Raw genomic sequence first — 21,736 nt, 5'->3', positions numbered from 1 at the left:
TTTTGTATCTCATTCTTTGGTTGGTTTATTAAATAGAGATTGATCTTCACAATCTTTGGTATTGGACCTGTTTATTTCCCAACATTAACCATGAATGTGCAGAAAAAATGCTTCTTGTCTATATTCGCAGAAAATATGTTCGAATGTATAGCACAAGAACATTTGTGGGCCATGTCAGAGGAGTTGCGATTAATCATGTCATGGAGGTCATAATGAAGAATGTACATGTAAGCTTGTCTTAGGAATGACAAAGAATCTGAAGTGTGATGTGATCATGTGAGTAATGACGAATCTCTTCATATTGATGGATCACAAATATCTTAAGTGTCATAAAAAGCTTCCTATGATTGTACATGCAAGAAGAAACATGTCAAAAAGGGACAAAATTAACTACAAAAGGCAATTTAAGACACAAAGAAAGACATTTTTTTGAGTGTTACGAAGATTATGAAGACTAAGCTTTTGCCAAGCAAAGTACTATACCCATATGTATTTTTTTTATATCTTGTAAGCCAAAAATCCTATCATTTTTCGTTTGTAAGACAAGCTTGAGTCGTTCTCAATAGTTGTCAATGCTGTTGTTTTTAGCTAACACATTTGTAGGGCTAACAAAATAAGTTTTTTGGCACATTAAGTAGGGTGAATATGGAATCTTGGATGACGAAGAAATGGCAAGGTGTTCTAAAGGACCAAGAAATGTCTTCACAATGTAGAGGTAATTTTTGAGGATTTTGAGTAGGGAGAGGGTGCACAAGTGGTCAAGAGTGTGCTAGAGAGAGAGAATGTCATACATGGAGGTCAAAACCACCTAAAATGTCTCTTAGGTGCCTAGGTGCGTGTCATGGAGGAGAAATGTTGTGTTTTGGTAAACTTTGAATAAATAAAGCCAGTTATGTGGGAAAAGTGCAGTGTTAATGACATTAAAACATGAAAACACGTGAGTGGAAATAATATATGCACATTTTCAATGGTAATGACAAATTAGAGCATAAAAATCATGTGATTCAAAAGCACACTTTTTCAGCAAAGTGTGAAGATGTAAATGAAGAATTAGAAAACAAATTGCTTTATGACTCAAAAGGGCACTGAAATTCACTTACGCATCAAAATGTCAAGGCGAAAACGTGGCAAAAGTGCATTCAAGCACCCAAGCATGCACCTAACTATTTTAATTTAAATATGTCAAATTGAACAAGACAAAAGCTCATTGAGACTCTTAGGGGTGCCCAAATTCGTTGAAGGGACATAATGCCAATGTGAAAATAGAACAAAAAGTGCATCTCACCTCCTTGGGCACCCAAGGCTCACTTAAATGTCAAAAGTGTCACTTGCAAAACATGACAAAAGTGCAATGGAGGCCTTTGGGAGTGCTAAAAAACACTTATAAAGTAACGAATATCAAAGTGGAAGTAGAAGGCAAAGTGGTATCCAGGTGCTCAATATCACACCTAGGCACTCTCTTAGGCAATTGGATATCAAGTTGTCAGTGAGCCTTTGGAGTGCTCAAAAACACCTAAGTGGCAAAAGATCAAATTGGAACTAGAAGGAAAAGTGGCATCCAGGCGCTCAATCATCCCCCAATACACATAAATGTTAAATTGAAAACATGAATAAGTGCAATACTACACCTAGGCACTCCCCGAGGCAATTGGATATCAAGTTGTCAATGATCAATTGTAAGATAAAAGAGGAGTTGTGTTTCAACCAGAGAAACGAGAATCGTCTAGACTCGCCCAAACTCGGCAAGTCTGGGTCCGAGTCATGCTTCACGAGTCTATAGAGCTCGAACTTGGACTCGGCTGAGTCTAGGAGGCAAACTCGCCAGACTCGCCGAGTTGGCCAGTTTGGCCTAAAATCACCAAAATCGACGAGTCTCGTACCTGAAACTCCGCCATTGGCTGGGTTAAACTTTCAAGGCTGATGTGGAGGTCCTTAATGGGCTATACTCAATCATGGAGGAGATGGCACCTGCTGCTTCTACTCAGACAGAGCTTATTCGAGAGCTACAATTGTTCTCAAATGCACAAGGGGAGACCTTCTCTCGTCCTATCGCCAAAGAAAGTAGGACAACTATGATGCCAGGTAAAAATAAATTGTAAGGCTTAATTTTAGTTTTATTGTATACTGTTAAATGAGTTTATGGGTGAGACTGATTTTATTTATTTTTCTCATTTCAAACTCAGATAATTGGTGGAGCTTTTTTGGCCCATTGACACCAAATCTTTAGAAGTTGGCCATTCACATCTTGAGCTAACCATGCAGCGCATCTGGTTGTGAGCGCAATTGGAGAATGTTTGAGCACATACACTCCAAGAGGCGCAATAGATTATCCGTGGAGAAGATGAATGATCTCGTCTTTGTTCACTACAATCTCTGCCTGAGAATGAGAAAGAATGCATTAGTTGACATCTCTCCTATCATTCTAGATGAGGTTGATCCTGATGCAGAGTGGGCCACTGAGACAGATCCCGTGGCTGTCTTTAGTGATGATGACACTGATTGGATCGGCCAGGTAGATATAGAGGCTGAGTCTGTAGCCATGGCAGAGGAGGAGCAGAGACATGAGATTTAGAGGCAAATTGTGACACAAATGTTCCTGATGTTGGTGAGCATGGCATGGTGTCACGGGGAGCGGCTATGGCTGCCGAATCATCCAGGACCTACCTTAGATGCCTTCGCAAGGGGCCGGGGCCAGAGGGTGCACTCTCCTCTGAGCCATAGGCTTGTAGTTGTATTTACCTTTGGTATTTGTATGGAACATTTGATGATGATCATATGATGACATGGATTTTTTATTCCATGAGTTTTGTAATATTGTATACATTTGGCAATATTTATATATCTATGTTTGTTATTTCCTTCAGCTACAATTTGCGTTTATGCTTATGTAATTGATGTATACTTGTGTATGTAATCAAATGAGCCGAGTTTCATGATGTTATTGTGTCTTTAAGGTGTATTCAACAAAGGGTGCATGAAACAAGTTTATATCTTTAAGAATCTCTAAATTTCTTGAGTTTTCACTTTCCCAAGTCCAGCCAAGTTTGAAGCTGAGTCTGACTCCAAGTCCTGAGTCCAAGTCCGAGTCGGCCTTGCCGAGGCCGAGCCGAGTCCGAGTCCCGTTTCTTTGGTTTCAACTGCATAGCAAATAGTTTCAGCTGGTTGAAGTTCAAAAAACACAAAGGAATCCCATAAAAAAATTACACAAATCTACATTAGGAATGTCATATTGGTATTAGAGCATAGACGCTGCCAGCTTGTGGGTTAAACTCATCAGTGCATGTAGCGGAGTCAAGGAGATTCGAGAGTTTTTTAGAAAGGGAAAGGAAAAACTGGTGGAAGCAACACAACCTGAAATTCATGCTGGAATAAGAGGCAATGGTTAGAACACATGGTAGATGATGAGGACAAGTTTGACATTTTATTTGTAAGTAGGAGCAAAGAAATCAGCATTTAGTTCAGATGATTCAACAAATGTAGAATATGAATGCTAATTTGAACTCCAACATGGCGATGCGAAATCTTATAGGCGAGGGAAGTACTTCAAATCAAGATGGCCCACTCAAACACACACAATAATAGGGTATTAGTTGGATCAGCATCCAGGCCATTTCAGCCTACTTTCTTACCCATAAGAAGAATAGTAGAATCCAACAACATATGATATTAATGCTTGCGTGATTGAGTACCAAGGTCTTGATCGAGATATCAAAAACGAGGTTTCATTTGCGAACTATTGCAGTTTCAGATCAAAGAACAGGCCAATGATTGAGAGAACACCCATTACACATTAGCCCCATAGAGATTTGTAGCATAGGTTGAGTAATTTGACTCATCCTCCTTTTGATGGCTTTTGGGAAAAGTACTACATATTCTTGGGTCCAAAGGTTGGATACATATCTTTCACTTATCCTCATGTTGGAAGGCATAGCTCATGAGTGGTGGCATCATGGGTTGATTACACAAGGGCATAACCATATTGTTACCTATGTTGATTTTACTTAGAGGCTCATGGATAGGTTTGATAGGAAGCACCTCAAGATTCATTATAGGGAGCTAGCATAGTTGAGACAAGAGGGCACAAAAGAGCAATATGTGATGAAATTTTAGAGGTTAATGGTGATGGTATTGGATGTGACAAAGAAGATACTTCTTGTGCTATTTGTGGAGGGTCTAACCAAACCTCTCAAGGGTTTAGTTTAGGCTTTTGATCTGCCATCATTATCAATTGCTATTAGGTGAGCCCTAACTTTGGAGAGATTGATTCTTAAGAGCAAGGCGCCATTTGTAGCACCATAAAGGAAACCACTTCAAAAGGAAGGCCCTACCTTATAAAGCATGCCAATGATTATCAACAAAGAAGCTACAAATAATGAACTTAGGAGGAAGAAATTGTGTTTTACAATGGGCACAAGGACATCGGTGCCTTGGTCATGGACAAATTCATTACATATAGGTGCTTTTGGATGAAGAGACAAAAAAGGAGGAGCTAGAATCAGAGATTGAAGAAGGAGAGATCTAGGAGGGCACCCTTGCTTCTCTTTAAGGTGCTGTTAGATGTCATACATTTTGAGTTTGTGGAGTGTTGCATGAGTAGAAGATGACATGTTGATTGATAGTGAAGCCACTCATAATATCATTGAATAGGAATTGGTATCTAGGAGGGGACTAGCCATAGATAAATTTGAGGGTTTAATGCCATAGTTGCAGGTGGCTTCACCATTCCTTGTACTAAGAAGATAAGGCAGCTTTACACCACCTTGGGAAGGCATAAAATGTGTGATGACTTTTATGTTGGATTGGGAGAGACTAACATGGTTTTGGGTGTATGGTGGCTATATTCCCTTGGGGATATCACCCTAAACTATCAGACTATGGAGCTGAAATTTAAATTGGAAAAGGAAGAAGTAGTGCTTTGTAGCATTGAAAACAGAGCTCCAAGAGTTGTCGTTGCCACAAGGATGGAACATTAATTGATGACAATCACAACTTTATCCATAGACGAGATGCTTTTTTTGTGGTGGTATTCAATCTATTTTGGATCAACATAGTAGGGAGTTTGATGTTGTGCCTCTAGGATGGCCACTGCATAGAGAAATTCATCAAGAGAAAGAGAACGAATGTGCTGGATACATCTTTCCCATTGAGGAAGTAATTGGCACCATCAAGGATTATCAAGGGGATTCTCATAAGTTTTGTGGAAGAGTTTCAAACTTAGATATGGTTGCAAAGGATGACAAAGAGGGCATCATGGAGACTAGTAGTGATGGCAAATTACAAATATGTTGCAAAGGAGACATGGCAAAGTCCACTGTCATCATAAATCTAAGCTTCGTAACTGCTGCCCTCATCATTTGCAGCCACTATACTCCATCATTTGCAGCCATAGAGGCGTATTCGCTTATTGGATTGAGTGATTTCATTTTGTTGCTGCTTCTGGAGTATTTCCAGGTATTGTATTGTTGTTTTCAGTTTATGTGTTCCTGACTTTTTCAATGGTTTTTCAGTATTACTGCTGCTGTACCATTTATGCACTGCCGATTTTCAGGACTGTTGATTGTGGACTACTGTTATCAGTCATTATCAGCAACTAGTTTGCAGGTTTTTTGATGATTTTCATGTATAATGCTGTTTGTGAAGGGCTTTGGTCATTGGAGCTGCAGAACACAATTGCTTCAGCTGTTTTGGATGAATTATAGCTGTTGCAATTTCTCTCCAGCCTGTATGCAAGCCGATTGGTCCAAACTCTTTAGGGATTCAACCTACAGTATAGTGTTGAGACCCAGTGGAACTCAAAGGAATAATCATCATGCTCATTTTGAGAATAGAGTGGCATGGCAAAAATGTGGTGGCCAATTTATAGGGCAGCCTTTGGTTTTGTGGGAGCTTGAAGATGTCCTCAAACACGGAGAAGAAAGTGTCATCTGTCATCATGTCAAAGAAGAGCATGTTATGGGTTGGTTGTTTTGCTTGTTTGATCCAAGTCAATGGTAGGGAAGTATAAGTGCATCTCATCATGGGTCCTATAGAGGTTTGCATTTATGTTGTTATTAGAATAATATCTTTTATTATTTGTCAATGGTCAATTATGTAATATATTGTAAATATTTAGTAAGTTTCTATTTATCGTTTTGTAAATTCTTTATAATGATCTTTTGATCATTCTTTTAATACATTCAATTTTTTACCAATTACTTTTTGTAATATGGTATCAGAACAGAAGACAAATTCGTCAAATTTTTTTGAAAAGTTTTTCTGCAAGACGAATTTCTTTTGATCAATTCTTCTAGCTTTTTAGTTCCTTTTTAAAATAAAAATCGAAGGCCTGTTATTCCTGAGGGTTTCTTCTGGAAATCGCAAGATTTGATTTTTTTTGCGATTTTTTTGTGGCCTGCAACTCTGCGTCGTGTTCTTTCGGGGGCATTTTTCCCACCCAACGCGACTTATTCCTGCGTGATTTATATGTCCTTTGCTCGCGCAACGATCGCATCTATTCTCCCCCCGATTTTTTGCGTTCTTCTGTAGAATCGTGGTGTGTTATTTTACTGCGACCCACATCTAATTTGGGTGCCATTTTCCGCGCGAAGGGATTCTTTGACGACTTCTTCGTATTTTTCTAGCCTCTGCAAATCCGTGCCATGATCCTCTGTACACGATTGTCGTGATCTGGGTGCTTTATGTTTGTGACGACTAGGGTTTCCTAACCCTCCAAATTCTTTTGCATCAAACCTGCGGATTTTTTTAACAGCTTCCTACACGAATTTTAACGACCTAGGGTTTCAACCGGCTAGGGTTTTGTAGAAAACCCTCAAATTTTTGTCGGAATTGATTTTTGATAGAAGATTCCTTGTGGGTTTTTCCCATATTTTTTTGGGTCTCTATTGAAATTTTCTAGGTTTGTCGAAATTTTTTCCTCAGGATTTAATATTTATGCTAGCTGTACTTTGCCCTTTTCGAAGTCTGTACTTGATTCTTCCTCTACAATCAGTTCTTTGGCTTTTCAATTTTTTTTATTTTTTTTGTGCGTCAGGAAGTGTGCAAAATGGCATCTTTGACCAACTTAATGTTGGAAGGCAGTCAAAGATTCAATGACAAGAATTATAACACGTAGAAGTAGCGCATGCTGACAATTTTTGAATATCGTCATCTTGATGAGATCGTCCTGGGTACAAAAGTTTGTCCTACTGCAGCTGGACAAGACCAGGACAAGTTTGATGAACGGAATCATGCTCCTTGAGCTCTCTGTCACAGATGACTAGTTTCCTCAGATTCCCTTTGGCAAGTTAGCATCATATATTTGGAAGCACTTGAAGGAATTGCATGAGATGTCCAAGAAGAGCCGAGCGTTCTTCTTGAAGAACTAGTTGTTCTCCATCGTGATGGATTAACGTATGTCCTTACAGGAGCATCTCACGGAGATTAAGGACATTCAAGATCAGCTCGAAGCTATTGGTCGGAAAATGGAGGAAGAGGATATGGTAGTCATCACCTTGAAGAGTTTGCCTAAATCCTATGAGCACTTTATAGAAACACTCAACATTACTTCAACGAATGTTGATCTGAAATTTCTAGAGTTGTGAACCAAACTTTTGCAGCAGGACCCTTGGAAACAACAGTTTGGTAGTAGTGCCACTTGGTCCTCCTCAGAGCAATCCTTTGCAGCCAAATCCTTTCACAAGGATAGAGGCAAATCTCAGTCATCTCAGTCATCTTAGTAGAAGGGCTCCAATCAGTCTCAGGATGGTTTGAAGAAGAAGAAGGTTCAATGCAACTATTGTCATAAATATGGCCACATGATTAAGGATTGTCACAATCGTTTGGCTTACAAACAACGGAAGCAGGGAGGGTCTTAGCCTAAAGCCAATGTCGCTGAGCACATGGAGCAAAAAGAGTCTACCTTTTACGCCTTCATGGCTAAAAGACTTGCAAACCATGTGAAGTCTTCTGCTTGGTATATAGATTTTGGTGCATCTTGATATTTCACTCATCGACGTGATTGGTTTACAGAATTCTCTCCCTTTATTGATTCAATCATTTTTGGAGGAGGTGAAGAGTATACTGTTGTCGGCAAGGGCAACGTTCAGATACAATCTGGTGGGAGGAATCTCATTTTCCTCAATGTATACTATGTTCCTGGCATGGAACTCAACCTTTTCTTAGTCAGTCAAATTATGCGGCATTCTCCTTAGCTTGATGTGATCTTTAGTGTCATGTCCCCTCCTTGACCGTTATATATAACCTAAATGAAATAATTATTATTATTAGTTAATACTAATTTATTTATTATATTTTGTTATTTAATTAATAATTATTAATATTTATTATAAATAATATACAAAAGAGAAGACAATGACTAATAAGAACCATTGAATCTAAATAAACTATTAGCATCGACCAAGTACTATCGTCCACAATGGTTACTATCTCACCCAACCATAAGAGAAATATAAATAAATAAAATCAGATGGTGCAGTGCTGGTCAAGACACCACCCTTCTCCCTTGGTCGAAGCTCTCTTGATGGGCTAGTTGAGAGTCTTAATAACTCATTAAGTCAAATAGTCCTCCAATAGCCATGCAAGATAGAGGCATATGATTACGGGGAATAAAGGCAGTTATTCCCTAAGTCAAAAGACAAGTTGGTTGCAAGAAGACGCCACCTTTAGAAAGGATGTGGCCATGGAGAGACATCCAATTGAGGGATTTTTATAGCAGACCGACACTCAAACAAGGGGGAGGAGATTATGGAGATATACTATGCAGACCTACGCGAAGGTAATCCACTATGGCTTAGAGAACTAGATCGCATGAACATAGAGATCATAGAGTTTTTTAGTGGCGAATCTTCGCTAATTGGCGAATTTTGTGATTTCATTTTTCCAGAAATGGCAAATAGTCTGGGCAACACAGTGGTCAAATTGCCCAAAATTTCGGGGTTAACGGTCCACTGTATTCTGGCTTCGCCATTGACCATATGCCGTTCCACGTGGATGCCCGCAATATTTGCATGGAATCACTCAGACATGGGTATTAGACCACCTCTGTTATTCGCTAGAAATAGTAAAACGACCCTGTACCCAGGACCTATTTCGCCAACGGTAAATTAAATCTTCATTGCACGCGTCGGTCCATTTCACCTATTGTTAAATTTCACGTTAAGCATAATGAGGCCCAATTCGCCAATAACAATTAAAACATTATAAGCATTCGAGGACCCATTTCGCTTCACTTAAATCAAGATGCATTTTGAAACGCCTGCGAAATTCGCCAAAAATGCAATCATGGATTGATATAAGTACAATTGAAAGTTTGAAACACTCTTTCTTACAATTTGTTCGTGTCTGATTAGTAAATTTGGGAGCTCTCGATTCACATTCCGCAATTTGAGTTGGAACGTCAAAGTTGATTGTAGGGTGGAGGGCCAAAGTTACAATCCTGCAACACAGGCCTAGGCATTCCCGATTCCTGATTCAGAGAATTGAGAAGGCATAAAGGTGAGTAATCATTTCTTCATACTTGATAGTATTAGTTTTAATTTGTATTGAGAGGTCAAGATGTCAGACATGGGTGAGACTCCTCAGGGTGGTGAAGGGATTGAGATGTCAGACAAGGGGAGATTGAGACTCCTCAGGGTGGTGAAGGGATTGGGATGTCAGACAAAGGGTAAGACTCCTCAGGGCGGTGAAACTGAAGGGATTGGGAGGCCATCAAAATGCCCAAAACTTAGAGATACTACCATAAAGTCTTACTTTGGAATTGGCAAAGTTTCTGGTCCATCAACTTTTGCAGTTGCAGAAGTTTATTATCTTTTTTGAATGTTCCTCACTATCCTATGTCACATTGGTCAATAAGTGTTGAATGGAAAATGGCAAACTGTCTCGCTGAGGTGGAAAAGCAAAATTTGCATGAGAGTGTAAAAGAGTCAAAATTCATTTCATTATCCATAGATGAAGTTACTGTGGTAGATAACACTGCTTGGGTTTGTATGCATGTGTATACCATAAAAGAACACGTCCGCCAAACTCATCTACTCTGTATTCATAAAATGAGGGGCAATTCAACAACAAAAAATTTATGTTTGGAAGTTAAGAAAGCTTTGAATGAAATTGATGGTATGGATGACTTGACAATTGCCAAGAAGTTGGTGTGTGTTGGAGTTGATGGAGCTGCAGTAATGCAAGGTCAAAGGACTGGTCTTTACGCAAGATTACAAACTAGTATTGCACCATACATGCTTGGCATTCACTGCATGGCCCATCGAATGAATTTAGCATTTGGAATTGTAAGCAATTTCCCTACAGTTTCAAAAGTTGAAGATTTGGTCCACGAGCTCCACTCATACTTCTGCCGAAGTCCTAAACGTTTTGCAGAATTTCAGATTTTCGCTGAGGGTGTAACAACAGGAAACAAGCTTCTCAAGAATTTTGAGACCAGATGGATCTCCTTGCATGGACCAACGGAACGAGTTCTAACAGAATATTAATCCTTGATCGGACTAATGTACAAGCAACACCTCACAATAGACAAAGCTTCTGATCTCTTACATAAGTTAAGTGATATAGAGACTCTGTTAACTTTAGCTAGTCTTCTCTCCATGCTGGATTCAATGAACAAACTTGTTAAGAAAGCCGAAGACAGAACTATGTATATCAATGAGTATAGCACTCTACGTAAAATGCCATGCTTGGCCCTGGATGGTCTATATTCAGATCTAACAGAGCGAAGCCCAAATTTTTTTAGGTGGCAGATAATTACAGATTTGAATCATGTTGAATTTTTTTTACATGTCTTTGTAAAAGGATTTCAGATACCAATGCACCAATCTAAGACGAGCAAGCGAGGCAGGGCACTACCAGTTAAAAGGAAGATTTTGACAGGATTGTTAAATCAGTTAGTGATAATTTGAAGTCTATTGCATACAAACTTTCAACTATTTCTTCTTGAGGGAATCACACACAACCCATGGCTTCAAGTATTTCTTCTTGAGGGAATCTTTCACGAATCTCAGTTGAAAGTTCGTATGCAATAGACTTCAAATTATCACTAATAGATTTAACAATCCTGTCAAAATCTTCCTTTTAATTGGTAGTGCTTTGTCTCGTTTGCTCGTCTTAGATTGGTGCATTGGTATCTAAAATCCTTTTACAAAGACATGTAAAAAAATTTCAGCATGATTCAACTCCGTAATTATTTGCCACCTAAAAAAATTTGGGCTTCACCCTGTTAGATCTGAATATAGACCATCCAGAGCCAAGCATGACATTTTACGTAGAGTGCTATACTCATTGATATACATAGTTCTGTCTTGGGATTTCTTAACAAGTATGTTCATTGAATCCAACATGGGGAGAAGACTAGCTAAAGTTAACAGAGTCTCTATATTACTTAACTTATTTAAGAGATCAGGAGCTTTGTCTACTGTGAGCCGTTGCTCGTACATTAGTCCGATCAAGGATTGATATTCTGTTAGAACTTGTTCCATTGGTCCATGCAAGGAGATCCATCTGGTATCAACATTCCTGAGAAGCTCGTTTGCTGCTGTTACTCCCTCAGCAAAAATCTGAAATTTTGCAAAACATTTAGGACTTCGGCAGAAGTATGAGTGGAGTTCGTGGACCAGATCTTCAACTTTTGACACTGTAGGGAAATTGCTTACAATTCTATATGCATACCATCAATTGTCAAGTCACCCATACCATCAATTTCATTCAAAGCTTTCTTAACTTCCAAATATAAATTTTTTGCTGTTGAATTGCCCCTCATTTTAATAACACAGAGTTGATGAGCTCAGCGGACATGTTCTTTTACAAGTATACACATGCATACAGACCCAAGCAGTGTTATCTACCATAGTAACTTCATCTATGGATAATGAAATGAATTTTGACTCTTTTACACTCCTGTAAATTATGCTTTTCCACCTCAGTGAGATAGTTTGCCATTTCCCATCCTGCGTTTATTGACCAATGTGACATAGGATAGTGAGGAACATTCAAAAAAGATAATAAATTACTATATTCTGGGAAATCTTTCATAGGATGCCCTCTCGACAGAATGTGAAAAATAACACTCATCTGAACAGTCTTTGCCAGGTTTGCATCTTTCGTTGCATATTCAAGCCTAGCCTTGATTGTATTTCCACTATTACCAATCAGTGTCATTTTGTGGTTATGCTTTTCATATTCCGCGGCATACTTAACATGAAGACATTCTTCCTTTGATTTCCATCTTACTACTGGTGTTTCCTTTCCGTTTATGATCTATTTTTCATAAACCTTACCAATATGCTTTTCTATGGTGTCAAGCTTTAGCTGCATCTTCTTCTCTCTTTTAGTTTTCCAGCTACAAATCTTACACTTGCATTCTGTTGGTTGTTCATCATTGTTTGGGACTGGTTCAATGAATGGGTACTTTGCTACCCAATCAATCTTAAAACTCCTAGTCATTTCCCACTCTCGCCCCATTTTTACTTTCCTTTTCCTTTTCTTCCTACCAACATCATCTTCAGTGCTAGCATTTTCATCCAAGTGAATTATCTCATTGTGTGTATCCTTTAGAACATCTTTTGCTGTGCCGCTATTGTCATCCTCATTTGATGCATTTAACTCGATGACAATCCCACCTTGTGGTGGTGGTGAGCTACCGTGAATGGCTTCTGCAACTGCAAAAGTTGATGGACCAGAAACTTTGCCAATCCAAAGTAAGACTTTATGGTAGTATCTCTAAGTTTTGGGCATTTTGATGGCCTCCCAATCCCTTCAGTTTCACCGCCTTGAGGAGTCTTACCCTTGTCTAACATCCCAATCCCTTCACCACCCTGAGGAGTCTTAGTCTCACCCTTGTCTGACATCTCAATCCCTTCACCACCCTGAGGAGTGTCACCCATGTCTGACATCTTGACCTCTCACTACGAATCAAAACTAATACTATCAAATATGAAGAAATGATCACACACCTTTATGCTTTCTCAATTCTTTGAATCAGGAATCGGGAATGCCTAGGCCCATATTGCAGGATTGTAACTCTGGCCCTCCGCCCTACAATCAACTTCGACGTTCCAACTCAAATTGCGGAATGTGAATTGAGAGCTCCCAAATTTACTAATCAGACACGAAGAAATTGTAAGAAAGAGTTTCAAACTTTCAATTGTATTTATATCAATCCATGATTGCATTTTTGGCGAATTCCATGGGTGTTTCAAAATGCATCTTAATTTAAGCGGGGCGAAATGGGTCCTCAAATGCTTATAATGTTTTAATTGTTATTGGCGAATTGGGCCTCATTAACAATAGGCGAAATGGACCGATGCGTGCAATGAAGATTTAATTTATCGTTGGCAAAATAGGTCTTGGGTATAGGGTCGTTTTACTATTTCTGGCGAATAACAGAGGTGATCTAATACCCATTTCCGAGTGATTCCAAGCGAATATTGCGGGCATCTACGTGGAATGACATGTGGTCGAAAGGTGAAGCCAGATTACAGTGGATTGTTAACCCCAAAATTCTGGGCGATTTGACCACTGTGCCCCAGACTATTCGCCATTTCCAGAAAAAATGAAATCGCAAAATTCGCCAATTGGCAAAGATTCGCCACTAAAAAACTCTCTGCTTTCAGAGGAGTCCATCTGATTCTAATCTTTATGTCAAAAACACTGGTGATGATATTCTTTTTCTTGTTGTTGATGTTGATGATCTCATTATCATTGGTAGTTTGGCACTTTTGATCAATTAGATCAAACAAAGTTTGTGTCAATCCTTTGACATGACAGGCTTGGGCCTTCTGCACTATTGCTTAGATGTTGAAGTTTGGCAGACTGAGGGTGGTATCTTCATATCTCTGTCAAAATATGCTCACAGTTTGCTGGTCAGGTTTTGGATGCAAGATTGCAAATCTACATCCACACCTATGGAGAAAGCCCTGAAGCTGACCGCCAAAGCAGACTCACCTGTGGTGAACGAATCAGCATTCAAGCAACTGGTGGGCAGTTTCATCTATCTTATTGCTACTAGGCTTGATCTTAGTTTTGCAGTGAGCTACATTTCATGCTTCATGACAACTCCAAAAGCTAATCATTGGGTAGCCGCGAAGGCAAAGCGTGTGCTGCGTTATGTAAAGGCACTTCTGATTTTAGATTCCTATACAAGAGAAGTCAAGATCCTAGACTCTTTGGTTACACAGACTCAAATTGGGCAAGTTCCGTTGATAACAAAAAATCAACTTTTGGGTATGTTTTCAGTTTGGGATCTGGTGCAGTCACATGGACTAGCAAGAAACAACAGGTAGTGGCTCTTTCCTCAAGAGAAGCTGAGTATCGAGGAATAGTTAAGGCAGTTTGGCTTCGATGGATGCTTTCAGATATGCAAATGTCTCAAGCAGGTCCTACTCCCCTTTACTATGACAATCAAGGGGTACTCAAACTGGCCAGAAATCGGGTCTTCCACGAGAGAACCAAGCATATTGAATTTCATTGTCATTTCATTCGGAAGCTGGTTGAAGACGGATCAGTTCAATTGCTGTATGTTTTGACGGTGGATCAGGCAACAGATATCCTCACCAAGTCTTTGAGCCCGGACAAGTTTGTAAAATTTAGGGGGCAACTTGGTGTAGTTGATAGATTGACCATTAAGGGAGGGTATTAGAATAATATCTTTTATTATTTGTTAATGGCCAATTATGTAATATACTGTAAATATTTAGTTAGTTTCTATTTATGATTGTTTCTTTTTAGAAACATCGTTTTGTAAATTCTTTATAATGATCTTGTTGGAATCATCGTTGTCGTTACACCAAAAGCTCGAGCTGTTAGTGAACAAGAGAGCGGCTAGAGACAAGGATCCACAGGAGGCGGGAGGAAGCCATGTCGCAAATCCAAGGAGGTGCTGACCGACTAGCCAACAAGCCCCCCCTTAGCACCGACTCGGGTTTCGCGAACTTCTTTTAAGGAGACCACATGGTGACATCTTGGGATTCGAACTCGTAACCCAATGCTTTGATACCAATTGTTGTAATCACCGCTGCCGTTACACCAAAAGCTCAAGCTATCAGTGAACGGGAGAGCAGCCAGAGACAAGGATCCCCGAGAGGCGGGAGGAAGCCATGTCACGAATCCCAAGGAGGTGTTGATCGACTAGCCAACAGATCTTTCGATCATTCTTTTAATACATTCAATTTTTTACCAATTACTTTTCGTAATAGGTGTGAGTCATGCACACTTTTTTGTTATTTTCCCTCTAGAGCTCAAATTGTTTGAGTTGATCAAAGTTCATGGATTGCATAAGAATGTGAGTGATGGTGGTAGTAGCTCTTGTATTGATTTTTGGTAGGAGTTGTTCCACTTGATAGGAACAAGATCTAGATACTATAGCATGATTCATAGCAATGGCATGATAGTATTTGAGCATTTGAGTTTGCTTGGTGTTTTTTGGTAGAATTTGTTTCATGTGACGGTTACATGATCTAGACTCTATGGGCATTACAACATAATCAAGGTTGCACCGAGATGGGGGTACTTGGAGACTCCAGAGATTGGTACCGGTATTGGTACAACAATTTTTTCAAAATAGGAGACAGGCGTACTTGGAGACGCCAATTTTTTATAATTTATAGAAAATCTGAAAATAGGTGTATATTTGTAAAACTAATTATGAATATAGACAGTGTATAAGGAAATTGAAGGCAATGGCCCAAACCAACAAGTTGAATATTTCAACCCTGCAAATCCTTTGCTATTATATGTGATTATATATATGATAATGTGAATATAGATTATATATATAAAAGAATATGAATATAGATATACTCACAAGAATGAAGAAAGAAAATGTATATCATAGGAAAATTCCCGACTCTCAAGGATCTAATAGAATTCATCCCCATTGTGCATACTGCAAAGTCTACATAAAGGAATTAAAAGAACAACAACAAGAATATAGATAATATGAATATCTTTTGAGTTTTGCATCAAATTGCAAATATTTGAATGGCAAATACTTGTCGTCTGGTTAGCTCATGTTGACTCCTGCCTTGCATTGGCTTACGTTTTCTCTTCTGTGGTGTGTTTATTTTCCAACTTTTCGGTGCATTTAACTTTTAATTTTTAGGGTTTTTTGTTTTATTTGTGTGGGAGTCAGCGCCTTTTGCATGGGAGACAATGAGAGTCTTCCGGAGACTGCAGTTGAAAATCTCCTGCAATTGGAGACATTTGAGGCAAGGTCTCCGAGACGCGTCCCAGGGGGTCGGAGACAGGTCTCTATGCAACTATGAACGCAACTCATCATCTGGATTTACAATTGCTTGTGGGTAAGCAATTTTGGCAAGGGTGGATTGTCATGCCCCTTTTTTTGGAATAGGATAAATAGTAATATTATTTAAGTTGGCCTTGACAATTTCTAATTTTAGAGGCAACTTAGTGATAGTATTTTAATTAAAATAAAAAGGTGTTTTTCAGGTCTGAGGTATTGGCGCCTAGGGTTTATTCAGGCTGTGGGCAAAAAACAATAACTTAAGGATAGTAAGGATAGTGAATTGCACCCGAGAGTCAGCACCACATCTGAAGGTGGAAATTTAACATGGTGTTAACATTGTCAGATCTCCAGCATACTCTAGTTCATCTTCAGATCTCACACCTAGCCGGGGACAGTCCTATCATTGCTGCAGTGCATCTACAGGCCCTTCAGTGATTTCAACCTTGAATGCAAAACTCTGTGAGTACTCGCAGCCAAATACTGGTGGCGAAGTTACTCACGAATAGATGTGCGGCTGTGTAATAAGAAAACTCGCATCTATTTTTTGCATTAAGAATCGTTAAAACTCGCGATTTCTGCTTCAGAATCCCCCATAAACTTGTTGAAATTAATGGAAACCCTGTTTTCTGTCAAAAAAATAATAATTCTGAGTGATTTCATGCATTTTCAGGCACGTTGTAGTATGGATTCTTCATGACTATGACTCTTAATAATTAAATGTAATACAAGTGAAATTCAACACCGATGATTGTTGTTCAAATAATTTGAGCCTCTCAAATATTGGGGTGAGGATTACAATAATTTTCAATTTTTTTATATTATAAAAATAGTAAAAAAATTAATATCTCAGTCCATGAAAATCAAATACTGGTGACGAAGTTACTCACGAATAGACGTGCGGCTGTATAATAAGAAAAATCGCATCTATTTTTTGCATTAAGAATCTTTGAAACTCATGATTTCTGCTTCAGAATCCCCCAAAAACTCGTTGAAATGAATGGAAACCCTGTTTTCTGTCAAAAAAAATAAATTCCGAGTGATTTCATGCATTTTCAGGCACGTTGTAGGATGACTACAGTGATTTATGGTATGACGACAACTTATGGGATGATTGTGGATTCTTCATGCTCTTGATAATTAAATGTAATACAAGTGAAATTCAACACCGATGATTGTTGCTCAAATAATTTGAGCCTCTCAAATATTGGGGTGAGGATTACAATAATTTTCAATTTTTTTATATTATAAAAATAGTAATATAAATATTTTTAAAATAAAAATATTAATATAAATATTTTAAAAATAGTAAAAAAATTAATATCTCAATCCATGAAATTAAAATATAACTGATGTATTATAAACAAATAAAATAATAAGATTATTCTTATTTAAACATAATAAGATTGATGTCTGAATTTTTTAGGAAGATGTATTTAAAATATATATGGATAAGCAAAAATAATTAAATTAATAGTATGATATTTTAATTTTATATACATATGCCAAAAGTTTTAAATTGAATTTTTATGAGAGTTAAATTTAAGGATAATATGTATTAAACTCAAAAATTGATTTAAAATGTCCTATAATTTGTGTTTTTTAAGAACATTCTATAAAATTATATTTTTTCAAATGTTTGAGTAATTTGCTGAGTTACTACTATCAACTTTTTCCCTGAAGTTTTGCAAGTCTTGAGTTTTTAATTTTTTTGGACCTGCCGAGTTTTGCCATGCCCAAGTTTTTCAATAAAATAATATGTGACAGTCATTTGATTAACGCCAACAACATTAGGTATTCCTAGTTATTTGACCTAACTGAACCTCGTTTTGGTTGGCAAATGCAAAAGTTTTTTGTGTCAGAACTGACCCTTTGCTGTCGTGGGTTGTTTAATTATATTCATATGAAAATTGTAAATAAATATTCAAAATAAATATTCTAATTTTCTTCTTGGGTTAGTAAAAAATGCCTCTCTTTTGTATCAGCAGTAAATGACTATCTATTGTGGTTTGGACATGAAGCTGTACTTTTAATACGTGCATGTTAGCCATAGTTTTACTTCATCTTCTTGTGACCTATGAACCAGTTATTATCTTTATGTGAATTCTGAAATACTGCAATATTTTTTTTCCAGAAATATCGATCACGACTTGTTGTAGTTAGTCCCTCAGGTAAATATATTGGAGTAGCAGACAGGATGGTAATTCATATTTTGAAGACTCCAGATGAAGAGATTGTTAATGCCAAAGAGGTGAAGAAGATGCGGCTGCACCATCTGAAAAAGTTTTCTACTCTAGCTTTTCATCCATCTGACACAATTCTTGCTGGAGGAGATGTAAGTGGTCGAATATTAATATGGCGAGGGATTGGTGAACGTTCATTGTCTTCAGAAAATATTACTGAGGAAGATGGAGATTTATCACATCACATGGAGAGGTTTGATGTTAGGGCAAAAGATGATGCCATTTCTAGGACGACATGGCACTGGCATCACAGTGCTGTGAACTTTCTTTCTTTTTCCTCTGATGGTGCTTACCTGTATTCAGGTAATATATTTATGGTCTTTTTCAGTCTATTATTTCTTGGATGTAAAGATATTTTGCAATTTTCAAATTTATGACTTAATCTCTATTAAATGTTTAGATTCATGCTTCATATAGTTGAAAAAGTGTATGTGATAGAAATTTGAGTTTTAAGTAGTCAGTATTACTTTGTAATATAAGAATCATGCAGCATGAAAAATGAAGCAAACATTGTTGAGGATTATAAATTTGATGAAAAATTTGTTAAAATTTTATTTTTTTGTTTGACATACTAATTAATACGTAATTTCTTGCCAGGTGCAAAGGAAGGGGTTTTCGTGATATGGCAGCTGGAGACTGGAAAGAGGCAATATTTTCCACGTTTGGGAGGCCCTCTTTTATTCCTAGCAGAGTCTCCTGAGCCATCTCTTTTTTCGGTGAGTAAGATATTAATGTTATTTTTTGTTAAATACAACCCAATTCTGCAGTGCTTATCATAAGGTTTATTGTTAGTAATTGCAAAGTATGTTCTTTGATTGGTGAGGAAGTGCTCCAGAGAAGTAAACCTTTCTAATGTGCTTCATTGTTGATAAGAAGGGTCCTAGGTACCCCATTCACTGTTGGCTGCTGTGATTAATTACAAAATTGACATTTCCCTGTTAAGTGCGTTGGCATATTTCTTGCAACTTTTTCCACTTCTAGTTTTTCCTCTGCAGACTTAAAAAAAAACAGTAAAACTCATTTGGTCCCAATACACCTTAATATAATTGATTATATGTGATTAATTATGAATCCCATGCTTTGGCACATTTACAAATGCAATAGACAATAATGTTTATTTGGTGGTCACATGCTTATCATGCAGTTTTGATGTTATGAGGTATTGGTCTTTAGTTGATGTGGTTACATATTTATCAAATTATTATGTCATTGTAACATGACCTCAACATGAGCTATAATGGTATTTCTAATTAGAATTTGTGATGGTCATCTCAATTGTAGTTTGAATCTGGATGATTTATATTCAATCATTCTACATGATAATATACCAAATTTTTGTTGGCCTGTGACAATATGGCTGAAGAAATTAATTAAACCGTAGAGTTGGTGCTCACCATGTTGAATGAGGTGAAGAAGATGAAGACCCTTCATGTGTGAAGGATTCATAATTAATGTTAGCTGACATTTATGATTGGTGATGGTTGATGACTTTAGAATTGATGATGATGACATTGTGAAATGTTTGTAATGAATAATTTTTGGATTCTTGATTAGTGAGTGTTGATGATGATGCCATTATGCATGGATTCATAATTAATTATCATTGATGTTTATGACTTGTGATTGTTGACTTACATGGCTGATGTTTTGGGATGTTTTGTTTTCATGGTTGTTGGTAATTTGCAGTTGTCAAATTGAGTGGGAGATAAATATTTTTCTTGATGGTTAAGGGTGATTTATTAACATCATGATTTCTGACAGTGTTTCTCCAATATTTTAGGATGCAGGGACAACGTTTGGGTGATGGTGAAAATAATCTGATTTTGGGAACATAGAAGCAAACATTGGGAAAAAATTGCAAAAATCATGGAATTTTTGAAATGCTGATTTTTCCTCAAAAAACATGCATTTTGCATAAAATAATGAAACTCATTGACCAATGATTTTGACTTTTTTTTGACTTTTGGCCCATTTTTTTGAGTTTAATTGTGATTAAATTGTGGAAGATATGCAGGTTTGACAAATATTGTTGCCAATATGGTTTAGACAGTAATATGCTGCCCTATTTTTGAAATGATAATTGATTGTTCTATTAACAAAGGAGAGGAATACTCCTTATGTAAGCAATTACAAAAGATCTTTCCATGATGGAAATGACTGAGAACTAAAGATAGAATAGAAAGATTCTAAATACTAAGTAACTGACTTACAAAATAGAAAGTTACAAAAAACTAACTAAACAACTTAAATGACCATGATAATATAAATTTATAATATTACTTTAATACCCTCCCTTAATGCTCATTCTATTAACTACCATGCTGAAGATTTGTCATGATTTGCTGGTCTTTTCAAAACCCTCCATTGCTTTGGAGAAAAACAAGAACACCCATGGTTTTATAAAAAAAATAATGCAAAAACTCAGTACTTTTGTAAGGAACGCCATTTGTCCTAGAGACCCTTGGCACGACCCCAAAACATTGCAAAAGCTTGATACCTATGATTTTGATGAAAAAATCATACTCGTCTGGATGGAAGGCCTTCCGCTGTTAGCTTTCGTTATCCATCCTGGGTGGGGGTATTGAATAGGCTGAGGTAATTAATTAGTCTCCCTGCCTCCCAACTCCAAATTAGAATATTGTATATGCCAAGAGATAAATTTCTCCCATAGAATAGTAGGGGTCTGGGTCATCCCTCCTCCTCCCACCCACCAGCTGCATCCGAATAATAAGAGGGACTGCTTCTAGAGACCCTTGGCACGACCCCAAAACATTGCAAAAGCTTGATACCCATGATTTTGATGAAAAAATCGTGCAAAAAACTCTTGTTGAAGCAAACCCAAGTCTGATTTAAAAATCAGAAAATTTGCAAAAACAAGTAACAATTTTTTTTGTCCAAGATGGAAAGCCATGATTTTGTCCAAAAATCATCAAAAAGTTGTTGCAAAACAGCACCATGATTTTGTGGAAAATCGTGAAACCCTAGGTGAAGAAAATGTGCAAAAAAAATGTTGAGCACCCTAGATGAACATGAAACCCCTTGTGCAGCCGGAAGAAGGTTTGAAAAACAAACTTCGTGTGGCTTGCAAAAAACTATTCGCATGGAAAAACACCAGATAAAATGCAAAAAATGATCTGAAAAAATACGTTGTGATCAGAATTGGGTTGAAAAAACCATGATTTTTATCAAAAAATTGTTAAAATTTAACAACACTCAATCTCCAACAAGAAAAACCACGAATTTTATTATATAA

General features: G+C 37.5%; 1 protein-coding gene across 1 annotated transcript in view; it reads left to right on the top strand.

The window, feature by feature from the left end:
* Positions 1-21,736, top strand: part of LOC131051494 (uncharacterized) — a 98,219-nt gene that overhangs the window by 9,811 nt on the left and 66,672 nt on the right. The window contains exons 4-5 of the mRNA XM_057986052.2: positions 18,375-18,786; positions 19,081-19,199. Coding sequence (XP_057842035.2) covers positions 18,375-18,786; positions 19,081-19,199 — 531 coding nt within the window. The remainder of the gene's footprint in view (positions 1-18,374; positions 18,787-19,080; positions 19,200-21,736) is intronic.

Source organism: Cryptomeria japonica, chromosome 2, assembly GCF_030272615.1.
Source record: "Cryptomeria japonica chromosome 2, Sugi_1.0, whole genome shotgun sequence".
In the NCBI taxonomy this organism is placed as follows: domain Eukaryota; kingdom Viridiplantae; phylum Streptophyta; class Pinopsida; order Cupressales; family Cupressaceae; genus Cryptomeria; species Cryptomeria japonica.
Note: the sequence above shows the minus strand (reverse complement) of the source record. Positions and strands in the feature narration are given on the sequence as shown.